The following is a 20,942-nucleotide window of genomic DNA, read 5'->3' on the forward strand; positions in this document are numbered from 1 at the left end:
AGATCAGATGGTAAGAGTACGGCTCTGCCAAACTCTAAAAACCTGATTCGGTCCCCAGCGGAGCAGGCACAAAGTATGTGCTCTGCTGTTTCATAATTTTCCAAACAAAAGCGACACACACTCTCTTCCGACAGTCCTAGTATGTGCATATGATGATTCAAATGACAGTGACCTGTAAGAAGGCCTGTCAGACATCGTAGTTCATCCCTATGCCAATGACAATATCTGAAAATATCTGCGGATGACTTCTCTCAATGCTTCGTGAATGTAATCGATAATCTGATGACGCAGTTTGTGAATAATAGAGACAATGACGATTTCTACAGGTATCTCAAATTGACACCAACTATAGACAAATCTATCTTCTTTTATCCTACAACTGAAAATGAGATTGATAACATCATAAAGGGTCTAAAAACCTCGTCTGCTAAAGATGTGTTTGAATTGAACAGTATAATTATAAAACTGATCAGTGATTTTATCATTAAGCCCTTAACACATCTAATTAATTTTTGTATTGCGCATAACACCTTTCCGGAAGTTTTCAAACTCTCCCAGATATCTCCAATATTTAAAAAAGGTAACCATGATGATGCTAATAGTTATCGTCCCATCTCTATAATACCCATCCTAGCAAAAAGTTTCGAGATGGTAGTAAAAATTAGACTAGTGGAATTCTTTGAAAAAAATGAGTTACTCACCAACTTTCAGTACGGTTATCCATCTGGAAAATCCACAGTTACTGCCCTAAGTGATGTTTGTAACAAAGTATTGGAGTCTTTCGAAACAAAAGAATACTGTAACGCGAAGTTCTATGACCTTTCACGTGCCTTCGATACGGTAAATCATAAGATTATGGCTGGAAAACTTGAATACGTAGAGGTGGACAACTAAATTTTTTTAAGTCACACCTTGTAAATAGGAAAGCCAGAGTGCACTGGGAAAATGTAGAATCCGATTTTGTAGCCATGGAGCACGGAGTACCACAAAGATCTGTACTAGGTCCCATTCTTTTTATTATTTATGTCAATGATATGATGTTCAATATACAGAGCCTAAGCACCTCTATTCACCCTTTTGGTTATGCTGACGATGTATCAATAATACATTGTGACACAAGCAGTCGGTCATTAGGAGACCTTATGATAGATTCTGATGAACTCATCCGGATGTGGAATAAGAGTAACTACCTTTCCCTCAACTCTGACAAAACTCTGAATCTCAACTTTACATTGGTTGAACAAAGAGATGAAGATCCAGTAAAATTACTCAGTAAAATTACAACAGCTTGAATTTTTCATATCATATCAAGTATCTTTCAAAACGTCTCTCAACTGTCACATATATTATAAGACAGCTGAAAAGCAAACTAACCGAAGAATATTTGAGGATATCATATTTTTCATTACTCCATTCAACAATGACGTACGCTTTGATAGTATGGGGATCCTCGAGTCACTCAGCTAAAATATTTACTCTACAAAAAAAAGTACTCAAGATAATGGCTGGAAAAAGTTTCAATGAACATTGTAAACCAATTTTTAGACAATTTGGAATTTTAACACTTCCTTCCTGTTTTATATATGAATGCTTAATCTACATCAGGAAAGAAAACTCCAAAGGCGATATGATTAGAAATGAAAAAATACATAAATACCCCACTAGAAAGAGAATAGAGAGAGAGAAGAGAGAGATTGCCCAAACCAAGAATTACCAAAACTAAGCACTCTCACAGATATCTGGCAATAAAATTTTACAATGCTCTTCCCACCGATCTAAAAGACGTAGCCCTCAATATGAATCGATTCAAAATTAAAATCAAAAAAATTTTTATTGCGAAAAGTTTTTACTCATTCGAAAAATACTTTGATTTTTTTTCATATTAAAATAGATAAGTATGTACATCTTACGAAGTCTGATGGATGTAATGTTACTGTTACCCTAGGGTGTATCTAATAATTTAATAATTAATAGTGTAATTCTATTTATGTACATGTAAATGTGTACATACCTATATGAGTTATGTGTGTCTGGTGTATATGTATGTGTGTGTTCTTTTGAGTTTATCAAATTATTGATTTAACGTATGTAAATACAAAGTGTTTTTACATACGTCATACGTGTTTTCACATACGTATGTAAAAACACTTTGTGTTTTTACATACGTCATATCTATCTATCTATCTATCTATGACAGGTTATGGTTCGATGAAGCTGCTTGCATCAACCCCTCATTTGCAAGGGAGTCAGCAGCCTCACTGCTTTCCAGGCCAGTATGACCAGGAATCCAAACCAGAGACAATATGTTAAATCTTCCTATCGAGGAGAGTCGTTTTTGGCAATTTGCTACCAATTTAGACATTGCTTGGTAGAAGCCAAGAGCTTCCAACGCCGCTTGACTGTCCGGGAATATTTTCATTGACTTGTGTATGAAGTTGGATTCTTCCAATCTCTCCGAACACAATTCAAAAGCGCAAATTTCCGCTTGGAATACAGTCGCGTAGGTTCCTAGGCAGGTTGATATCTCTGTCCTGGGTCTGCGACAGAAAACACCTGCAGCAGAACCGGAAGGTGTTTTTGATCCATCTGTGAACCAACAACTATCTCCTAGACCAGTAGCTACTTGATTAATTTTCAATTTGATTCATTATAGGACCCCCAACGGGGTTCGATCCGATAGTCTCTCTGAGCAGTATTGATTCATTCAGTGTATGTAATCTATTCAGCAGCTTGAATGTTCTGTGTCGTTGTTCATCGAATATTAATCTAATTGCAATTGACTATAACTTATCTTGGGAACCAAAACAGTTTTTTTTCAAATGAAGCGAACCCCTTGATTAAAGAGTAGCCAGCATGTGCAATATCTTTTAAACCACTTTGGGATCTGAACGTTAATCTGTCATACCGGTATTACAACTCAGAAAAAAGTGAATAAGTTCCAATTGAAATTCTCATCTGATGTGATGGTTCAACCTGCGTACAGACCTCCTGCAATTGTTCCTGCGCGTGCTGCAGCTGCAGTTCTTTGGCGTTGAGCTGCGCGGCTAGTGACAAACTCCTTTCGGCTTCGTCCCTGGCGTGTCTCAACAAGCTCCAGCGTTCTCTTTCCCTTTCTTCGCGTTCCGTGGAGAGTTGTTGCAAAGAGGTCTCGCTGTCTCTTGCCCGCTAGAACAAATGATGAAAGGAAGATAGGACCGACGCACATATGGGTAGTCATTGGAATCCAAAAAAAAATATTTCAAGATTTAACATCTTGATCTAACAAGATCTAACAAATTGATTTGAAAACCCCGAAAAACAATTGAAAAATTGATAAGATTAACCGAAAATAACAATTTTATTGAACAAAAAACTGAAATTACAAAGAAATAACATACAAGCAATAACCAAATAAATAAAAATTGAAATATTAATAAAATGTTGAAAAAATAAAAATTAAAAATTATTATTAACACAAAAAATTGAAAAATTAAAAGATTTCAAACCAAGTTTCAAGATACTAACCAAGTTAGTATCCACAATCGTCTTCGGGTGATAACTGGACTTATTCCTCCGACATCTGCCTATTTATAGGTCGCTCGAGTGCTTTCACTTATCCCCTCTTCACTAGGATGCTGTGTACGAAACTGCTACTTTCAACAGAAGGACGAATTCTTTACACAAGATGAGAGACTGCCAATGAAATCGCCACTTTCACCTGTTATAGCCAATATATATATATATATGGAGTGGTTTGAAACTCTGGCCATTGAAGAACCCACAAGAAGCCCCGAGTCTGAGATACGTAGACGACATCTTCATAATATGGAACCATGGAAATGCAGAACTAGACACTTTCTTGAAGCACATCAACAACGTAAGTCCTTCCATAACTTTCACAATGGAGAAGGAAGTCCACAAGGAATTGCCTTTTTTAGACGTATTAGTGAAGAGAACCGACACTAAATGGGAAAAATCTGTATATCGAAAACCCACTCACACAGGACAGTATCTGAACCTAAAATCCAACCATTAATCGAATAAGAGAGGAATCATCAACACTCTACTAGAACGTGCTTTTGGGCTCTGTAATACAAAGGAAGATCTCGAAATGGAACTAGGCATCATCAAAAATGACCTACGACGGAATGGTTACTCCAGAGTGATGGTGGAACAGGCCTTAGCTAGAAGACAGCAAGAACTCCACAAGGAAGAGAAGCCCACAGAACCAGTACTTGTACTTCCCTACATCAGAGGATTATCGGAAAGGATAAGAAGGATTGGGTCCAAGTACAACATCAGGACCTGCTTCAAATCTGGGAACAGTATCCGTAGCAGCCTTACAAAAACCAGGCCACCAAACGCGGACTGCGATTCCAAGAATTGCATTTACCGGGTACCCTGCGAGTGCGGAGAATCATACATCGGTGAAACTAAGAGGCCATTAAAAGTTCGCATTGCTGAGCACAAAAAAACACACACAGCGAGGAGAAACCAGCAAATCCGGAATAGCAGAGCATGTGTGGACTTATCAACATAACATCAAGTGGGCCAGGCTAAAATCATCCACAAAGAGGAACACTGGATTAGGAGAAAATTCAAGGAAGCCGCGTATATTTTATCCAACAACGCATTTAGTGAAGCTAGCGTAGAGATACGTAACATATGCAAACCTCTAATCAAGCGAAAGACGACCAATTCCCGCCAAACGGTCATCTCCCGCTAAAAACCAATGAAGCGGAAAGGGTGAAGAGAGGATAGGTGAAAGCACTCGAGCGACCTATTATAAATAGTCAGATCTCGGAGGAATAAGTCCAGTTATCACCCGAAGACGATTGTGGATACTAACAATCGAAACGTCGTGACATAACTTGGTTTGAAATCTTTCAATATTTTATTTTTCAATTTTTTTGTTAATAATAATTTTTAATTTTAATTTTTTCAACCTTTCATTATTATTTCAATTTTTATTTGTTTGGTTGTTGCTTGTATGTTATTTCTTTGTAATTTCAGTTTTTTGTTTAATAAAATTGTTGTTTTTGTTTAATCTTATTCATTTTTTGATTGTTTTTTAGGGTTTTCAAATCAATTTATATTATATTAGACAATGGAAGTCGGAACTGCTGAAATACACCACGAAACATTTTATATAAATATTAATATAAGTTATCTCTTACTGGTTGGATGGAAGAGCAATTTCTGCCTTGATTTATCATGTGCAGACGTTGAATTTTGCCATTTGTTAGGTTAGATTAGTATCTCTTGTACTGAGTAACCTTTCAATAAAAGCATTTATTTTTTTTTTCACCGTAGTGTGCGCTGGTCAGGCCCTATCCCCCGAAGCCCCGATACATTCGGGAGGGCGCGCCAGCATAATCAACCAATGACCACTCCCCACACCGTGGGGTAAGTAATCATTGGGTCCGAGAATCATGTGCCCTGAGCAAACGCAGTGAGCCAAGAATGACAGCCTTCTGCATCTGCGCGGCTAAGATTTCTGCCTAAGTGCGGCAAGCCAGTATGATTTTGAGATTCGAGAGTAGAGAAGACATCATTCCACCAAGGACTCCAATAAACAGAACGACCATCTTGACAGAGTGATCTGGATAGAGTCTGCGGAGTTCGAAGAGAAAATCTCGATATTTTATTTTTTTTTCCTCCTCTTTTCTGACGATATTCGTCTCGCCAGGAGCTGAAAACTCCACGACAAATATCGTTTTGGTCTGGTGGTCGAGAAGGACTACATCAGGCTTATTAGCTTGTATGAGCCTGAGGGTGGGGAACGAATAGTTCCACTAAATTCGGCACTTCTCGTTCCCCACAACGGATTCAATATCCCTCGGAGCGTAGGGCAACACCGGTGTCTCGTCAATACCGTAAGAGTGCCGTAGATAGTAACAAAGCACTCTTAGGGCCGAGTTATGTCGATGGATACAGGCCGAAACCGCATATGCTGGACATGCTGATAGCAAGTGCATCAGGGTCTCGGGCGCCTCGCGGCAGACCCTGCACCTTGTGTCAGGAACCTCTATACCCATCACGCGACTGCGGTAGACTAAGGTGTTGAAGACACCATCCTGGCAAGCCATGATGAACCCCTCAGTTTCCGACTTCAGCCCACTCGACCTGAGAAAAGCGAACGTCAGGCGCTTTGATAAGCCAAGGTTTTCAATGTTATTAAAGAAGACCTCATGCATCGGCTTATCCATGTGTCTCCGCAGAAATAAGGTGATCTCTGCGGTTTTCATCTGAGCTTTTTGCTGAACGGGTTCCAACTCGGTGACAGAGTTGTAGTCACCTCGTTCAGAGTCGAAAACTATACCGAGTTCATCAGTTGCTCGAGCAGCTGCCTTAAGGAGAAATGCTCCAATTCCTGCTCTCTCATGGTCATGAACCATGCAGAGAAGGGGATCCGAACTCCTGACGACTTTACAGGCTGTATCCAGTACCATTCTGTCATGTAGACACTCCAAACTCAAAAGTCCACGGCCTCCCTGTTGTCGGGGAAAGTACAACCGTGGAACAGACGATTTGGGATGCAAACTCCTATAGAGATGCATCATTTTTCGGGTCCTTACGTCGAGTTGATACAGCTCCTCCCGAGTCCACTTTACTACTCCAAACGAGTAGAGTAAGATTGGAACGGCAAGCATATTTGTTGCAGCTACTTTGTTCGTTCCCGACAGTTCCGATGACCAGATCTGTCGAAGTTTGTGCTGATACTTGCCGCGGAGAAAGTTTTTCACTGCAGTTACCTCTTGTGAGTGGCGTTGTTCCACCCCGAGGTAAGTATACGTCTCTCCGGCATCCAGATGGTGTAGGATGCTTCCATCTACGAGCTGCACATCCTCTCCGTAGTCCCCGCATCGTCCTCTTTTGAGATGAACCATTGCACATTTGTCTATCCCGAATTTCATACCGATAGCATGCGTGTACTTTTCCACCACCCTCAAGGACTGATGAAGATCCTTCTCTCCAGAGGCATAAAGTTTAAGATCATCCATATAAAACAGATGGGTGACCTTGTGCCTCCGGTTTCCGGGGGTGTCACAGTTATACTCTCGAGTCTTTCTGAGCACAACGGATAATGGCAATAGTGAGATGCAGAATAGAAGTGGGCTGAGGGAATCACCCTGAAATACACCCCTTCTGAAAGTGACCCACCCTGTTTGAACTCTTGCTTGACCAGATGTTATGGTGAAGCGAGTTAGCCAAAGTGGTATCAGTTGTTCAATGCATCTCACTATGTTGTCGGGTACCGCAAGGCATCTGAGCAAATACAAGATAAGCTCATGCGAAATTGTATCAAATGCCTTACGGTAATCGATCCAGGCCATAGAGAGGTTACGCTTATCGAGTCCTACGTTACACATCTATCGATGAGCAGGTTCTCTTTACATCCAGCGACTCTTCTCTTCGACCCTCTCTGCTCATATATCCGTTCGAACACTCGGTCAACTGCGGTGAGTATTCGTGTGTATAAGATGCTTGTAAACAACTTATAACACGAATTCAAGCATGTTATCGGTCTGTAATTCTTAGGAATCGACAAATCTCCGCTTTTGGGGATAAGAACGGTCAGCCCCTCGACGAACCAATCCGGAATCGGCTGCTCTCCATCCAGCCATGAGTTGAAAACTCTGGCCAGATGGCGGTGGGTACTTGGCAGTTTTTTCCACCAATAAGTGTTCAGCCCATCTGGGCCTGGAGCAGCAAAGTTCTTGGAACCAACAACATTATATTATTATTATTATTATTATTATTATTATATTCACATGTCACCAATTTTTTCAAATGGATCACCTCATATTGTTTCGCATTATCAGATGCTCCATGATGAGCAGATTTCAACAAAATATAAAACATACGGTCTGAAGCTTATGGTTCGGGAGCTACAAATTATTTGAGTTGAAAACGAGCCACCCTGAATAACTTTTTTAACAATGATTTGCAGGCAAAATAAAAAACAGGTCAACAATTATACAGGAGGTACATTTAGAAATATTCGTTCTAGAGACAAATATGGAAGCAATAAATCAGATTTTTTTATTAATTCTTGAATCAAAATCTGATAACTGGACAATGAGAAGAAAATGTTCTATAGCGAATGTGCAAAAACGTTTCCAACAACTTCTATACAATGCAACAAACAAGCTTCCATTTGGCGATACTTCGAAAGACTTAATTTCATCGATTACCATAAATCTTGTCTTGTCTAGGTTCAATCGATTATGAAAGAAGTATAAATTTTCAAAAACCAACTTACCTGGCCGTAGCTCCTGATGAAATCTCTCAATTCCTTTTCCTTATCTTCCAGGGTAGAATACAACTGCTTCATCTGGTTCAAAAGGTCAAACTTTTCTGCTTTCAGTCTTCGTTTATCGGCTTTAAGGGCTGGAATTGACAACCAAATTAAAGAAATAAGTGGGAGATACACGTACACTTAGCAAACGGAGTTCTAGTCCGCCATCTTAATAGAATCAGCACAAAGTATCTGAAATAACAATTCTTTCAGGCCAGTTTCAACTCACCTACACTGTGGGTAATGGATTGACACTAGAAAACAACTACTACCCTGGCTAATACCACGAAGGGAGTTGGATCATATCCGACAGGTTTCAGGGCAGGATTCTTTACAGAAATAATTTCTGTATATGCTGTTGGTGATATAACTGCAGACATGGATTTTCAATTATTAGAACGGACCCACTCGCAGACCGGTTTCGGGCTATTCGGCCTCTTGTCAATGCAAAGTAGTGTCCTAAATCAACATGAAGTCGATAATTTCCCAAATTTTTTTCAGAGTATCATTCCTCGAATTAGGCTGAAACGAACCGCAAATAACATATTTGTCATCGCTCCATCTACCCGTGAACGAGGTAACCAACTGCATATCTGAATCACCCAATTCCTTGTGTAAGGAATAAAAATCACATATAGTAGGGGGGCATACTTGAAGACTTACTGTAAATCAAATTATCTGAAAGAACAATTCGCTCAGGACAGTCTCAACTGCACACTGTTATCAAAAATCACAACCTGGATCACAGATTGTATCATTTCTAAGGGAAAACCTGGTGATGGAACGATAAAGTAGAGAAATATTAAAGCAGGGTTGGGAGATGACAAGAGTTCACGCAGGAATTTGAACCACCTGGGATTTGTTGTTGTGTTATGTCGATAAAAACATCAAAATTTCATCAGGGAGTACTTATAGGAAATTATGGAAACCAATTTAATATGCACCAGACTCAGTAATTATTCAATCAAAATGCAATTGACACCAAATATTTTTCATGTTGCCATGCGCCCTTAAGTGGGGGCTGACTACGATACATCTGAGCATAACGGATAAACTTAGGCCTTATGGGTTATCAGAAGCATCCAGGGAGTGGAAAAACTTTGAACTTGAAAAATAGTCCGAATATTTTTTGTGAAAACTTTTTAACTCAAAACTGTTTTTGTAAAAACAAACTATCAAAGAAATACTGGCATTTTGAAGAAATGAGAAACTAAAATCGAAATCAAGTCAGAAAGTCATCACACTACAAAGCTTCACTTACTAGTCAAAGCCTCCTTAGCGAGCTGCAGCTTCATCTCCAGGGCGTACGTGTCCGACGTTTCGTCTTCGTTCTTCACGCCGGCGGGTGGTAAATTCTTGTCGCTGAGTACCGACGAAGCGCCGGAAACGACGAGACGTTTCAGTCGCGTCACTTCCGCCTGCAGGCGCTCGTTTTCCTGTCGCAGACGCCTTATCGTGACCATCGACTTGGAGTAGTTCGAAGGGGAGGGGATGAGGGCGGAGAGGTCGTCGCGGTTGGCACCGTCGTAGCTCCGGGGGGAGCGTGGGGAGGAGGAATCTGTTTTCACAAAAGGGTATTCACAAAAATGCTTCGGGAAAATCGTCAAAAAATGATTTACCGAACTGGTCAATTGAAAATAGATGTGATCTTCAATAAGTGGGCCATTGAAAACGCACCGTAAAGCATAATTGTCCCAAATAAGGTTTGAGTGATGAGAAATTCAAACCAAATCCGTTTAAATCTGTGTTTTTGTTAATTAGTTATCTAGTCTAATGAACAAGTTCAAAAACATAAAAAATAGAGATAAAGGTCGTAAAAATATGAGCGACAGCTCATTCGATTCGGAAACACCTCTAGAAAAATTTTTTTTAAGGATTTTGGTGCAGGTAAAGAATTGCAATTGTTATTAACAAAATAAGAATTTAAAAAAATGGTATTTTAGTTTTTCGTTAATAACTCAAAAATATTAATATTTGAACAATTTTGAAAAGAGCTCATTAAAGAGAAGGAAATTTCCGATAAAAAAGTTCCGACTCACTATCTCCATTATTTATAATTTTAATTTGACGTTGAAAATAGGGTTCCGCGCGGTTGTTACGCCATGCGTGCGCTGCCGCTAAAGAGAGTTTATCAAAACAAATAATTTTTTTATAACATAAAATGTTATTTTAAAATTTTTTTAAAAATTTAGTATCTTCTTAACACTTGAATGAATCGAGTTCCGTAGGAAAAAAAAAGTATCACCATTTTTCAAAAAGTTATTCAATTGTTAACTAACAAATTTTTTCCCAATCTCGGTTGACATAAATAATGGGACAAAAGGTATAAATAATTCGCCTATAAATTTTAAACTTCGTAGAGCCCTTTTGATATATATACTTCATAAGATCCTGCGATAAAAGTTCATAAAAATTCATTAATTTGTTAATTATGATTTTTTATAACTATTGCAAAATGAAATATCTAAAAATTGTTGATAAAAATTTGTTTTTCAATTGATATTTACCTATTTCTGTTTTCAAATTAAACAATGGCAGTTATCAACATAGGATATGGATTTTTTACGTAATTAGTTTATTAAATTGTTTTAAACAAATAGAGAAATTCAATATTTTTGAAAAACATTTTTTGCTATTTTGTTGTCTAGAGATAATTATGACTAAAAAAAAGTTTTTCTCAATTTTAATTTTCAATTGTTTAAAATCGATTTTTTTATATTTCGATTGTTTAAATAATTCGTTAAGAAATAATTTTGCTTTTAAAAATCATATTTTACACTTTTGAATAGTTTGGCAAAAAAAAATTATTTATTATTTGTTTATTAGTTTAACAATTTGTTATAAACAAATATTGACCAACGTTATATTTTTTTCTGAAGCAGAAAAAAATTATAAAAAAAGCTATATATAAAAAAGTGCCATATTTTTTTTTTCTACCGGTCAAATATGAACGAATAAAAGAAAGTGCAGGACCTCTTATCCCATAAAATTCCAGTTTTTCGAGGAAGAGGTCATGAGAGACACAATCGAAAGCTTTCATGAGGTCACACAAAATTAAAACAGTATGTTTACCTTCTTCAAATCCTTTTATAATCGCGACGACAATTTGACAGACAGCGTTCACTGTTGATCTACCTGCACGAAAACCAAATTGGTGTTTGTGGAGAAGATTGAATTTTTCAAAATAGGCACTTAAACGGTTTTTTTTAAATTATTTCGATAACTTTGCCAAGAGTACAGTTTCAGCAAATGCAAGTTTGAACAAAATAAAGTTGAGTTCAATTCATGATTTTTTAAATTCACTTCGAAAAGTATTCAAATTGATGTTTCAAATGTTGGGTTTTAATTTTTACCGGGATTTGTTTCTAATTCACATATTGACAACAGCGCCTAAAACTTTACCTGCCATTCCTAAAAATATTTTACCTTGCATATAAATATCAAGTTGAAATAATTTATACGTACCTAGATATTCTACTTTAGAAAAGGAAAATTATCTTTATAAATCAACAATTAAGGCAAAATATAAATAATAGTTCAATACCACCTCCACAAGCCACATAAACAACAGTTGTTTTGTTATTTATTTCATTTAGAAGAAGATAGGTTAGATGCACAAAATTTCATATGTCACAGAATGTCTCGAAACTCGGAACATAAGTAAACAGAACAGCACGCCTCTGAAATATTCCATCTTTGTTTGTCTCATACAGGTAACAGATTCATTGTCCTTTATTAACTATTACCGATGTTGCCAAATGGTGAAATAGAAACGATTCCCTTCAAATGTTGAATGCATTATTTCATTCCTCTCTTTAAATATTTCTTTAAAGGAAAAGGTTGAAATGATAAGTTTAAAATGCGTTGTTTTAGATCTCTTTTATGAAAACTACTTGATTTTCGTCAGGAGGAACATTCCCCATCCTTCATTGGGAGGGTCAGGTTGTTCAGAGCCATGTTTTCATCCGTTTGTCGACTCGGATGCACAAATTGATCGTACGTGTATTTGTTCGTCGACCCAACTGTACTCTCGTAAGTTGGACCCAGCTGTATCCTCCTTCAGTTGAGCAAGGATCGTATTAAGCGTACGATCCTTGCAATTTCTTTCAAAACTGCTACTATATTCCACATTGCCAATTTTCATTAGGAACCGATCAAGTAGAATTTTTTCATCAATTCGTGAACAATACTATAGCATTGAATTGAAGGGGTTATATTTTTAGGAGTGATTAATTTTTTGGTAAAGAAAGTTTTTGGCTTTCTACTACTCCATCTGATACAAAAAAAAAGGGGATGAGAGAATCTTCTCTCATCCCTTTTTTTTGTATCAGATGGAGTAGTAGAAAGCCAAAAACTTTCTTTCCCAAAAAACTATAGCATTCTTCAGAAAACTTTTGTTAGCATTCCGAAGCGTGTTTTCTTGGATTTATGTGGAGAGATTCTTTCCTGGCAGTTTTCGAAAACCCACTTTGTATAAGTAAGTTACATCATTCTGAGAAAAATCTAAAGACGTCATCAAAGAACTATCAAGGAAATAGCAACACTGGAACATAGCTAAAAACGTATTCATACCCACCTATATCAGGCTGACTGCTGCAACCAGGTTTCGGCGACTCTGAACCCGTCTCCAGAGACGACCGGCTATCCTTCAAGGCGGTGACGCTCTCCTCGAGCGTCACTTCAATGGCGTCCTTTCCGCCATTTTCGACCTTCTCGTACTCGCCGTTAAGCTCTTCTTCCCTCATGGAATTCGACTTGGTCTTCCTGAAATCCTTCCTGTTAGCCTCTTCGCCGGTTTCCACACACAGAGATTTGCTCCTCCTCGTTTCCACGGCGATTCTGTCCGTCTGTTTGTTCGGCTTGTTGTTGTTCTTCTTGTCCTTAACGTCTACATCACAATCGTCGGTTTTCGCTTCTTCATTCGGGGGGATTTTGTCTCCTGCCGAAGCAGGAGCGGGCGGCTCTGATGCTGCTGGCTTGGTCTCGCCGGGTAAGCAAACGGGGCTGGGGACGGGGACGAGGTTGGCGCTGGAGTCGGATTCGATCCGAGAGCTGAGGTCGGTAGAGTTTTCTTCTACCATTCTGCGAAGCTTTGCCTGGAAACATAATCATTGAACTATTGAGTGGGATGATCTTAAGTGGGACTTGCTTTGAATATAACAACTTCAATAACTCTTCATGATCAACTTGGTGCATGTATGTAAATAACAAGCCTGACTTGAAGTAAACATGAACATTTCCCATAACGGATACGCCATCTATGCATTTGATAGAAGACTCGAATCAGGAATATCAACTTTGACTGAGTTATTGAAAGATGGTTCCTTGCAAAACCAAGCTTCGATATTGACCCACCAACGAGACTCTTCTTGTGTTCAACAGCTCCATCTGAGGTTAGGTAACGAATTCTTGGTAGCTTCATCTTCTCCTAGTTGCTTTGCAGTGGAAGCTACAGTGAAAGACAGAGGACGAATCTCGTTTAGCGGTTGATGTCGAAGCTTGACTTTGAGTCTTCTTTCGATCCATAAATGGCGTGTATTATCTAGGCAGTGGTTCTCAAACTATGGGTCGCGGGAGCAATTTGGGTGGGTCATGGGAGCAATTTGGGTGGGTCGCGGAAACAGATTAAAAACACTGAAAACTTTCGAATTGTTTTTCCCATTTTGGATAAAGGCTAGGGAGAGTATCCAGTGGGTCCCCAGACAAAACAGTTTAGGAAACGTTGATCTATAGCGTTTTTGTAAAACTTTTTAGTGAAAATCTCACGATGAAGTGTTTCTAAAATATCGCCTTTCCTTATTGCACGTCCAGAGTGTGCATACTGTTTGTTTGCCCAAAGATAGTAGTATTCAATTGGAATTGAATATAAAAATGCCGATTGTTCAACACCAAAACAGCATTCGCGTTGGGAGTGTCAAGCAAACAAAAATTGTTTAGGCTAGAGCCTAGAAATTCACCAGGAGCTTCAATCATTAGTCCTACGTAGTATTTGATCATGAAAAAATAAAGGTCGAACCATTTATTTTTGGGGTAGCTGAAATGCATTTTCAACAAAGAGCCTAAATAAAAGCTGCGGAACTTTATTCACTCCTACGCTTCATTAAGTTAAGCACTAGATCCCCAAAAGTATAAAATCGAAGACAAGAACTAGACTTTTGCTTTCCTTAGCGTGAGTAGGCTGAAGTCGGGAACCAAAGGTTTCAAACAACTTGGTCTATCGATTCGAGTGGTAGATATAGAAGTTCATGACGTGTCATACAGGACTACTATGACAATATTCGATCTTGCTGTCACCATATACAACATATGCGACCACAAAAAGACACTGGAAACATGAAACAAATATATATTTTCTCTGAGCTACAAAGATTCTAGCCGGACTACTCTTTTGAAATAGATGTTCTGAGCATAGGAGTCCCTGGTAGATCGAATCTCAAGATCATTCCGGCTTGCCTCAAAACGATAGAAATCCTAGCCAAACAAATCGATTCAACCCTGTATATATAACTTCCTATAGCTCTTCGTCCTTACAAAGCTCCATAATTTTGCGACTCTCGAAATATTTCGGGTACATTGGTCGTACATGAGGTCGTTTAATTTCGATTAAATTGGTACACTCGACCACCCTGTAGATTTCTATGGGTTGAACAAAGCCTGCAAAAACGGTAACTAATCTTTCATCAATTTTTTTACAAACTGTAGGTTTTCGGCTAAAATGAACAATCTGAAAGTGTCGAGTTTGTACATTCTATGCAGTTCTTGCTCAGCAATTAAACTGGAAATATTGTGCTTTAACATGAAATGCCATCACTCACCATTGGCTGAGATGAATGGAGCTGTAGGGCTTTTTCAAGGTGGCATGCGACAAAATGATGTAGCTCTTCGTTTGGGGGTCTCCCAAAGTGTTATCAGTCGATTGTGGCGGCGTTTCCGTGAAACGCCGCCACAATCCAGCCGAACAACATCCATGGCGAGGACGCGCTACAACTGCAGTTCAAGACCGATTTTTGGTCTTAACCGCAAGAAGACAACCGACAATCACAGCACCTGAGTTGGTTAACGTGTTGCAGCAGACGCACCAGGTAACCATTGGTCGTGATACTGTCAGAAATCGACTGCATGAAGCAGATCTCCACAACAGAAGGCCACTTAGATGTCCACCTTTGTCGAGAGGCAATCGCGGTAGAAGATTAGAGTGGTGTCAAGAACATCAAAACTGGGATGCAAATGATTGGGCCACAGTTTTGTTTACAGACGAATCCAGATTTGGATTTCATCCAGATTCTCGTCGAGTAAGACTGTGGAGACGACCTGGAAATAATGTACGTTTGAGACACGTCCAGGAAGTCCACACATACAGAGGTGGTACAGTAATGCTATGGGGCGGAATCATGATCGGCGGCAGAACCGATCTCGTTTTTCCAAATCGCTCCCTCACAGCTCGACTGTACCTCGACACCATTCTTCTACCTATCGTCCGTCCGTTAGCTGGTGCTGTTGGTGAAAACTTCCACCTAATGCACGATAATGCTCGTCCACATGTCGCGCGTCTAGTGACTGACTGGCTCACCAACGAAGGAGTTGATGTATTGCCATGGCCAGCACAATCACCGGACCTGAATCCCATCGAGCATGTGTGGGACATGCTCCAACGAAGAATTACTCCGCATATGGGGAATATTCACACAACGTTTCAATTGAGAGAGCTTTTAATCGCTAAATGGGCAAATGTACCTCAACAAGACATTGACAATCTCATTTTGTCGATGCACGATAGATGTAGGACCGAAATAAACCAGCGTGGAGGCCATACTTTGTACTGATTCAATTTTTTTTGTATTATGATTTTTTTTCGGGGTGCCAAAGAAGAGCCATATTTTTTTTTAGTTTTGCTTATATGCGCACTCAGTATTTTTCACCATTTAATAAATTTTGTTGTAAGTTACATTCGTTTAATAATCACCCGTCAACTTTTTTTTCCCTAAAGCGATCTAAAAAAAATTATTGTCATTTTTAAAAATATCCCTAGACATTTTCGATGTGTATATATAGGTATGCTTTAACCTTCTGTAATAACTACGGTAGATCCTATTTTGTCAATAGTGTAATAACGTACAAAAATTAGAAAGGTCTGAATTGTTGAATTAGATTTCTTAACCGAGAAATCCTCATGAAATATCACTTAGCTGTCATCAGTATAACATCTTCGGGTGTGTCTTCTTTTTCACAAAGCTCAGTAATTTTAAGCACTCGAAATATTTCGGAAAATTATTTTTCCTTGATTTTACCTTGTATATGTAACATGTTTTCATGTTATTTTTACGAAATGAACGAATGTTTGACATTCCAAATATCGGAGCAGGATATGTTTTTATTGAGCAGAATACTTTTATTGTATTCAAAAAATCAAACAATTCCACAGCGTTAGCTCCTCTATCCCACGTGAGATTTTCCCAACGTCAGAAATTGTAACAAGGAAACTGTGGCAAACTTCACATCAGTGTTGTTCCTGATGTTACTTTAGTAACAAAAAATTACTTTTTCACCAACTATGTTACTGAATCTTTTGTTACATTTTAAAGACATTCAGTTCACTGAATTCATAATTATAGAGTGTATTCCGAGAGTTTCATCTCGGACATAGGTTATATGTCACAGAATGACAGAAATCCTCACAGAAGTGACACTCATTTAAGGGTCAAGTTAATGCGCCCTGTATTCTGTGTTTTTGGTGTTCAATGTCACTTTTCGCGCTAAATTCAAATGATTTGAAACTCATCGGATAAATAATTAATCACGAAGTCAGCAACGGGAGGTTGTTAGGCCAACATTTTATCAAAACTAACACCATCTCATCATATCAGTTTGACAAATTTTTTCAGTTGATAATACCCACCTCCAAGGGTGTCATCTGTCAAATAATTGCGTGTTCTGTGCTGTTTCGTATAGTATTCTGTTGTTCTGTGGTCAAAAAACAGATAATTTTGTTATGTGACGGTTTTTAGATGCTTATTTATTTGTGATTAGTCAGCGACTCATAAACCTATCCTCATTTTTCGGACCTTTCTCCATCAAATGTTACTTTTTTCTCTCAAATGTCGTCTAGTAGTAACAACACTGCTTCACATTATAGTCTCATCTAGGTCGGAATAACTTCTGTCCCTCAAGCTGTATTCGTCAATAGGGACCGACTATCTTTGCGAAACAACACCGAAAGGAGGAACAAACAAAGGGCGAGGCGGCATTGTTTCAGATTCATTCAATAAACACCAATGGAATATATTATACCTTATCTGTCACTCGACATGCTCTATATTGCTCTGAATGCATGCTGATATGAAAAAATAGGCGTTTGGAAACATCTCTGTGTCATAATGCATTATTATGACACATTATAATGGCGGAATTAAGGACGGGTAGAAACTCTATTCTAATTCACTGCTGATTCCATTAAATGTCAGGCAAGCGTGAAGTAAGCAATATTAAATTTGAAAAAAATTGTGGTTATTTCTTTGGTACTTAGGGAAGAAATTTCACAAACTAATTTAAACAGGCATTTAATGAATGAAAATTACCTAACAAAAGGAAGATTTTCAAGTTTATTTGGTCTTTCATTAAATTTTCAGAATTGTCAAATCAATTTATTTTCAAAAGATTGACTTTCAAACATTTTTCTTTCAAAACACGTCATAGCCTCGATTGAACTCATGTCCTATTTTGTTCGCAAATGTATAATTGATCTTCTTCACATTCAAAACACTGATCATACGCTCTTTCACTCTCTGGGAATAGGTGTTTCCCGTTTGTCCAATATAATGAAGTTTTGGGCGAGATTCACAAGTCTCACAAGCATTCGAGGTCGAGAAATTATCTATGACAATGTCTGTATGAGACTGATGAGCAGTTGAGCAAGTTCGAACACGTCAATTACACTCATCATCCAATTAAATTCACCACTGAATTGAAGGTGAATGAATCAATACATTTTTTAGGCATATCTAGTGCTGAAAATCTTCACTGCCGAATAGATCAAGATTACCTGAATGAGTTGACTTGTGATTGTTGCACACAACATCATATTGGACAAATTTGGAGAAACTTTTTCCAAAGAATATAGAAGCATAAGAATAGTTTGTTGAATGTGAATACCGTTTCCACATTTGCGAACTATATTTTGGCAAGAATCCAGAATATTTACTGAATGACCAAATTGAATTTTATTAAATTTATTTTCTGATAGTAAAATTGGTATTTATTTATTACTTCAACTCAGGTAGTTTTATTTTATTACGTTTAGAAAGGTCTGTTTGTCGAAATTTGTCTCCTGATATTTATGTTCCTAGATAATTAGTTAATACGGACTTACTCAGGTAAACTTATTAATCATTAATTAGGTAGAAAAAGTCATGTAATTCAAATCAATAATGTGAATGAAGTATTTAGTAAGTAGAATTAAGTTAGTATGAAAACATATTAAGAAGCCATCGTATAGTGAAACACATGTCGTGGTTTAGTAAACTGTTACCTACATGATTTCTTGATTCAGTAATATTGGTCAAAACACCAACCACATGAAAAGTGATACAAACATGCTCCTTAAACGAAAATTGGCAAGTAAAAAAGGATTACAGTGAAAGATTTTTGATAAAAAAAAACGTTTTTTTTCTTTCTCCTGTTCGTTAATGATACAGTTTTTTCTTTCTATTCTTCAGAAATTTTTTCTTTGAAGTAGCGACATATTAAATTTGTATTTTTTTTCAAATCAAAATTTTTTTCGCCCTGTATAAAAAGAAGTATGAACAGAAGTACTCAGTTACAGGAAATGCTATTATTACAGAGTATTTATGAAATAAATATAAAAAATAATGGAATATAGAACTGTATAAAAGTGAATGCTAAAACAAAGTATATGTATACGTAGAATTTCGAAAGAGGAATGAAAAATTGAGTATATAACACAAAAATTACAAATCATGCAATGTAGCAGTACTAGCACAAATGTTATTTATAGTATTATTAAAAGTGATTGTGGATAAAAATGAATATCGCAATGTTCACAGACTTTATTGAAGCTACTGCACATAAAATTCAATAGTGATCGTAGCATAACATTTGTGCGTGACGCTTCGCAATAGAATTTCAGATTGTGTCGACCTTCACTTCTTGGTACTAAGAAATTGATCTCGCGTAAAAGAATCATACTGTCAATATTGTTGTTCAGTAATTTATGCAGGAATTTTATACCAAGGATAACTCTCCTATTTTCCAAAGATGTTATATCAAATCGTGTCAACAAAATGTTATGATCGATGCCTCTCGTGGGATATTTTCCATCAACTTTTAGACAAAAGACAAGTACTACAGAAAAATACTCAAGGTGCTCTAAAAGCGGTGCCTGTGCGAAAGTAGCGACTCACGTTAGATTTGAATCGCTGGATATTACATTCATTCAGAAAATCGCTGTCGGAAAGTTTATTCTGCATAAACGCAGTTCTCTAAATAAAAGAGTTTTTAAACAAGCATCCTATTTGCATCAGCAGTCATATTCCTTATATGTGTTGTAAATGTTAATTTACTGTCGTATGTTATACCAAGATCTTTTATCTCATTGGACGCGGTTGATTGTAGTATTGTTGATTGAATAGTCGTACATTAAAGTTTGCTTTTTTGTTGTAAATGATATTATTTTACATTTGGATACGTTCAGTTGTAGACGATTATTATTACACCAAAGTTTGATTACATCTAATTCATGTTGAACACGTTGCCAGTCAGTAATGTCATCGATTTTATAACACAGTTTCCGGTCGTCTGTAAATAGTAGGCTAGGAATATTCAAAGAGGTTACCAAGTCATTAATACAAATTAAAACTAAAAGAGATCCAAGATGAGAGCCTTGTGGTACCCCAGATGTAACTTATGTACTGAACTGTTAACTAGATGTGATTCAATTAGAGTAAGCAGTTGGTTAGAGAGTCCAAATTTTGTCAATTTGCTGAGAATAACATAATGGTCTATTTGATTGAAGGGCTTTTTGAAACTCTAAATAAACAACATCGACTTGTTTTTGCTTGTCCAGGTACATACAGAGATATTGATTTAAAGATGCAAGATTTGTCATACATGATCTTTGTTGTACTAAAACTTGCTGAGTAGGAGAAATAACTTTTTGAATATGAGAGTTCATAACATTTTGCACACATTATTAGAGGTATAGAGAGAACGTCGATACAGTCCTTTATCACAAGACTAGGAACATTGTCAACGCCTATCAACGCCTAAAAATAGAACATTATGAACAGTCGTTTCAACGATTTAATTTAAAACGGCTTTATCACAATTTGTCATGAAGTTGGGTAGTGAAAAATTGTTATCATTGAACCTGATGATGTACCTAAAATCCAAGTTGGCCCTTGCGTTCATAATCACAGTAAGATCGTTTTCTGGTTGTCATAATTTGCCATTACTGCGTCATAAATGAAATGAAATGTAATCTTCACAGGTATTAATGGAAAAATGTAAATGTACATGTTTATTCGCAAAAACAAAGAAAATTTTTGTGCTAGTGAAATGAATAAATATTTCCACATGAGTCGCTCATTTTCGGCATCGAGAAGGCCATTAAAAATTATACTAGTTTGCCCATTTAATCGAATTCGTA

At 37.5% G+C, this 20,942-nt stretch overlaps 1 protein-coding gene across 3 annotated transcripts in view; it reads right to left on the reverse strand.

Annotated features, from left to right (window-relative positions):
• The window catches only part of Liprin-gamma (liprin protein kazrin), a 67,118-nt gene that overhangs the window by 27,834 nt on the left and 18,342 nt on the right, over positions 1 to 20,942 (reverse strand). For all 3 annotated transcript variants that reach the window (XM_023159775.2, XM_023159774.2, XM_074181656.1), the window contains exons 3-6: positions 12,858 to 13,377; positions 9,543 to 9,839; positions 8,246 to 8,373; positions 2,986 to 3,165 (exon numbers count right to left, since the gene is read on the reverse strand). In XM_023159775.2, the coding sequence (XP_023015543.2) occupies positions 2,986 to 3,165; positions 8,246 to 8,373; positions 9,543 to 9,839; positions 12,858 to 13,377 (1,125 nt within the window). The remainder of the gene's footprint in view (positions 1 to 2,985; positions 3,166 to 8,245; positions 8,374 to 9,542; positions 9,840 to 12,857; positions 13,378 to 20,942) is intronic.

The sequence above is a fragment of the Leptinotarsa decemlineata genome, unplaced genomic scaffold, assembly GCF_025532065.1.
Source record: "Leptinotarsa decemlineata unplaced genomic scaffold, Ldec_3_MD MMD2_P_RNA_scaffold_2, whole genome shotgun sequence".
Classification (NCBI taxonomy): domain Eukaryota; kingdom Metazoa; phylum Arthropoda; class Insecta; order Coleoptera; family Chrysomelidae; genus Leptinotarsa; species Leptinotarsa decemlineata.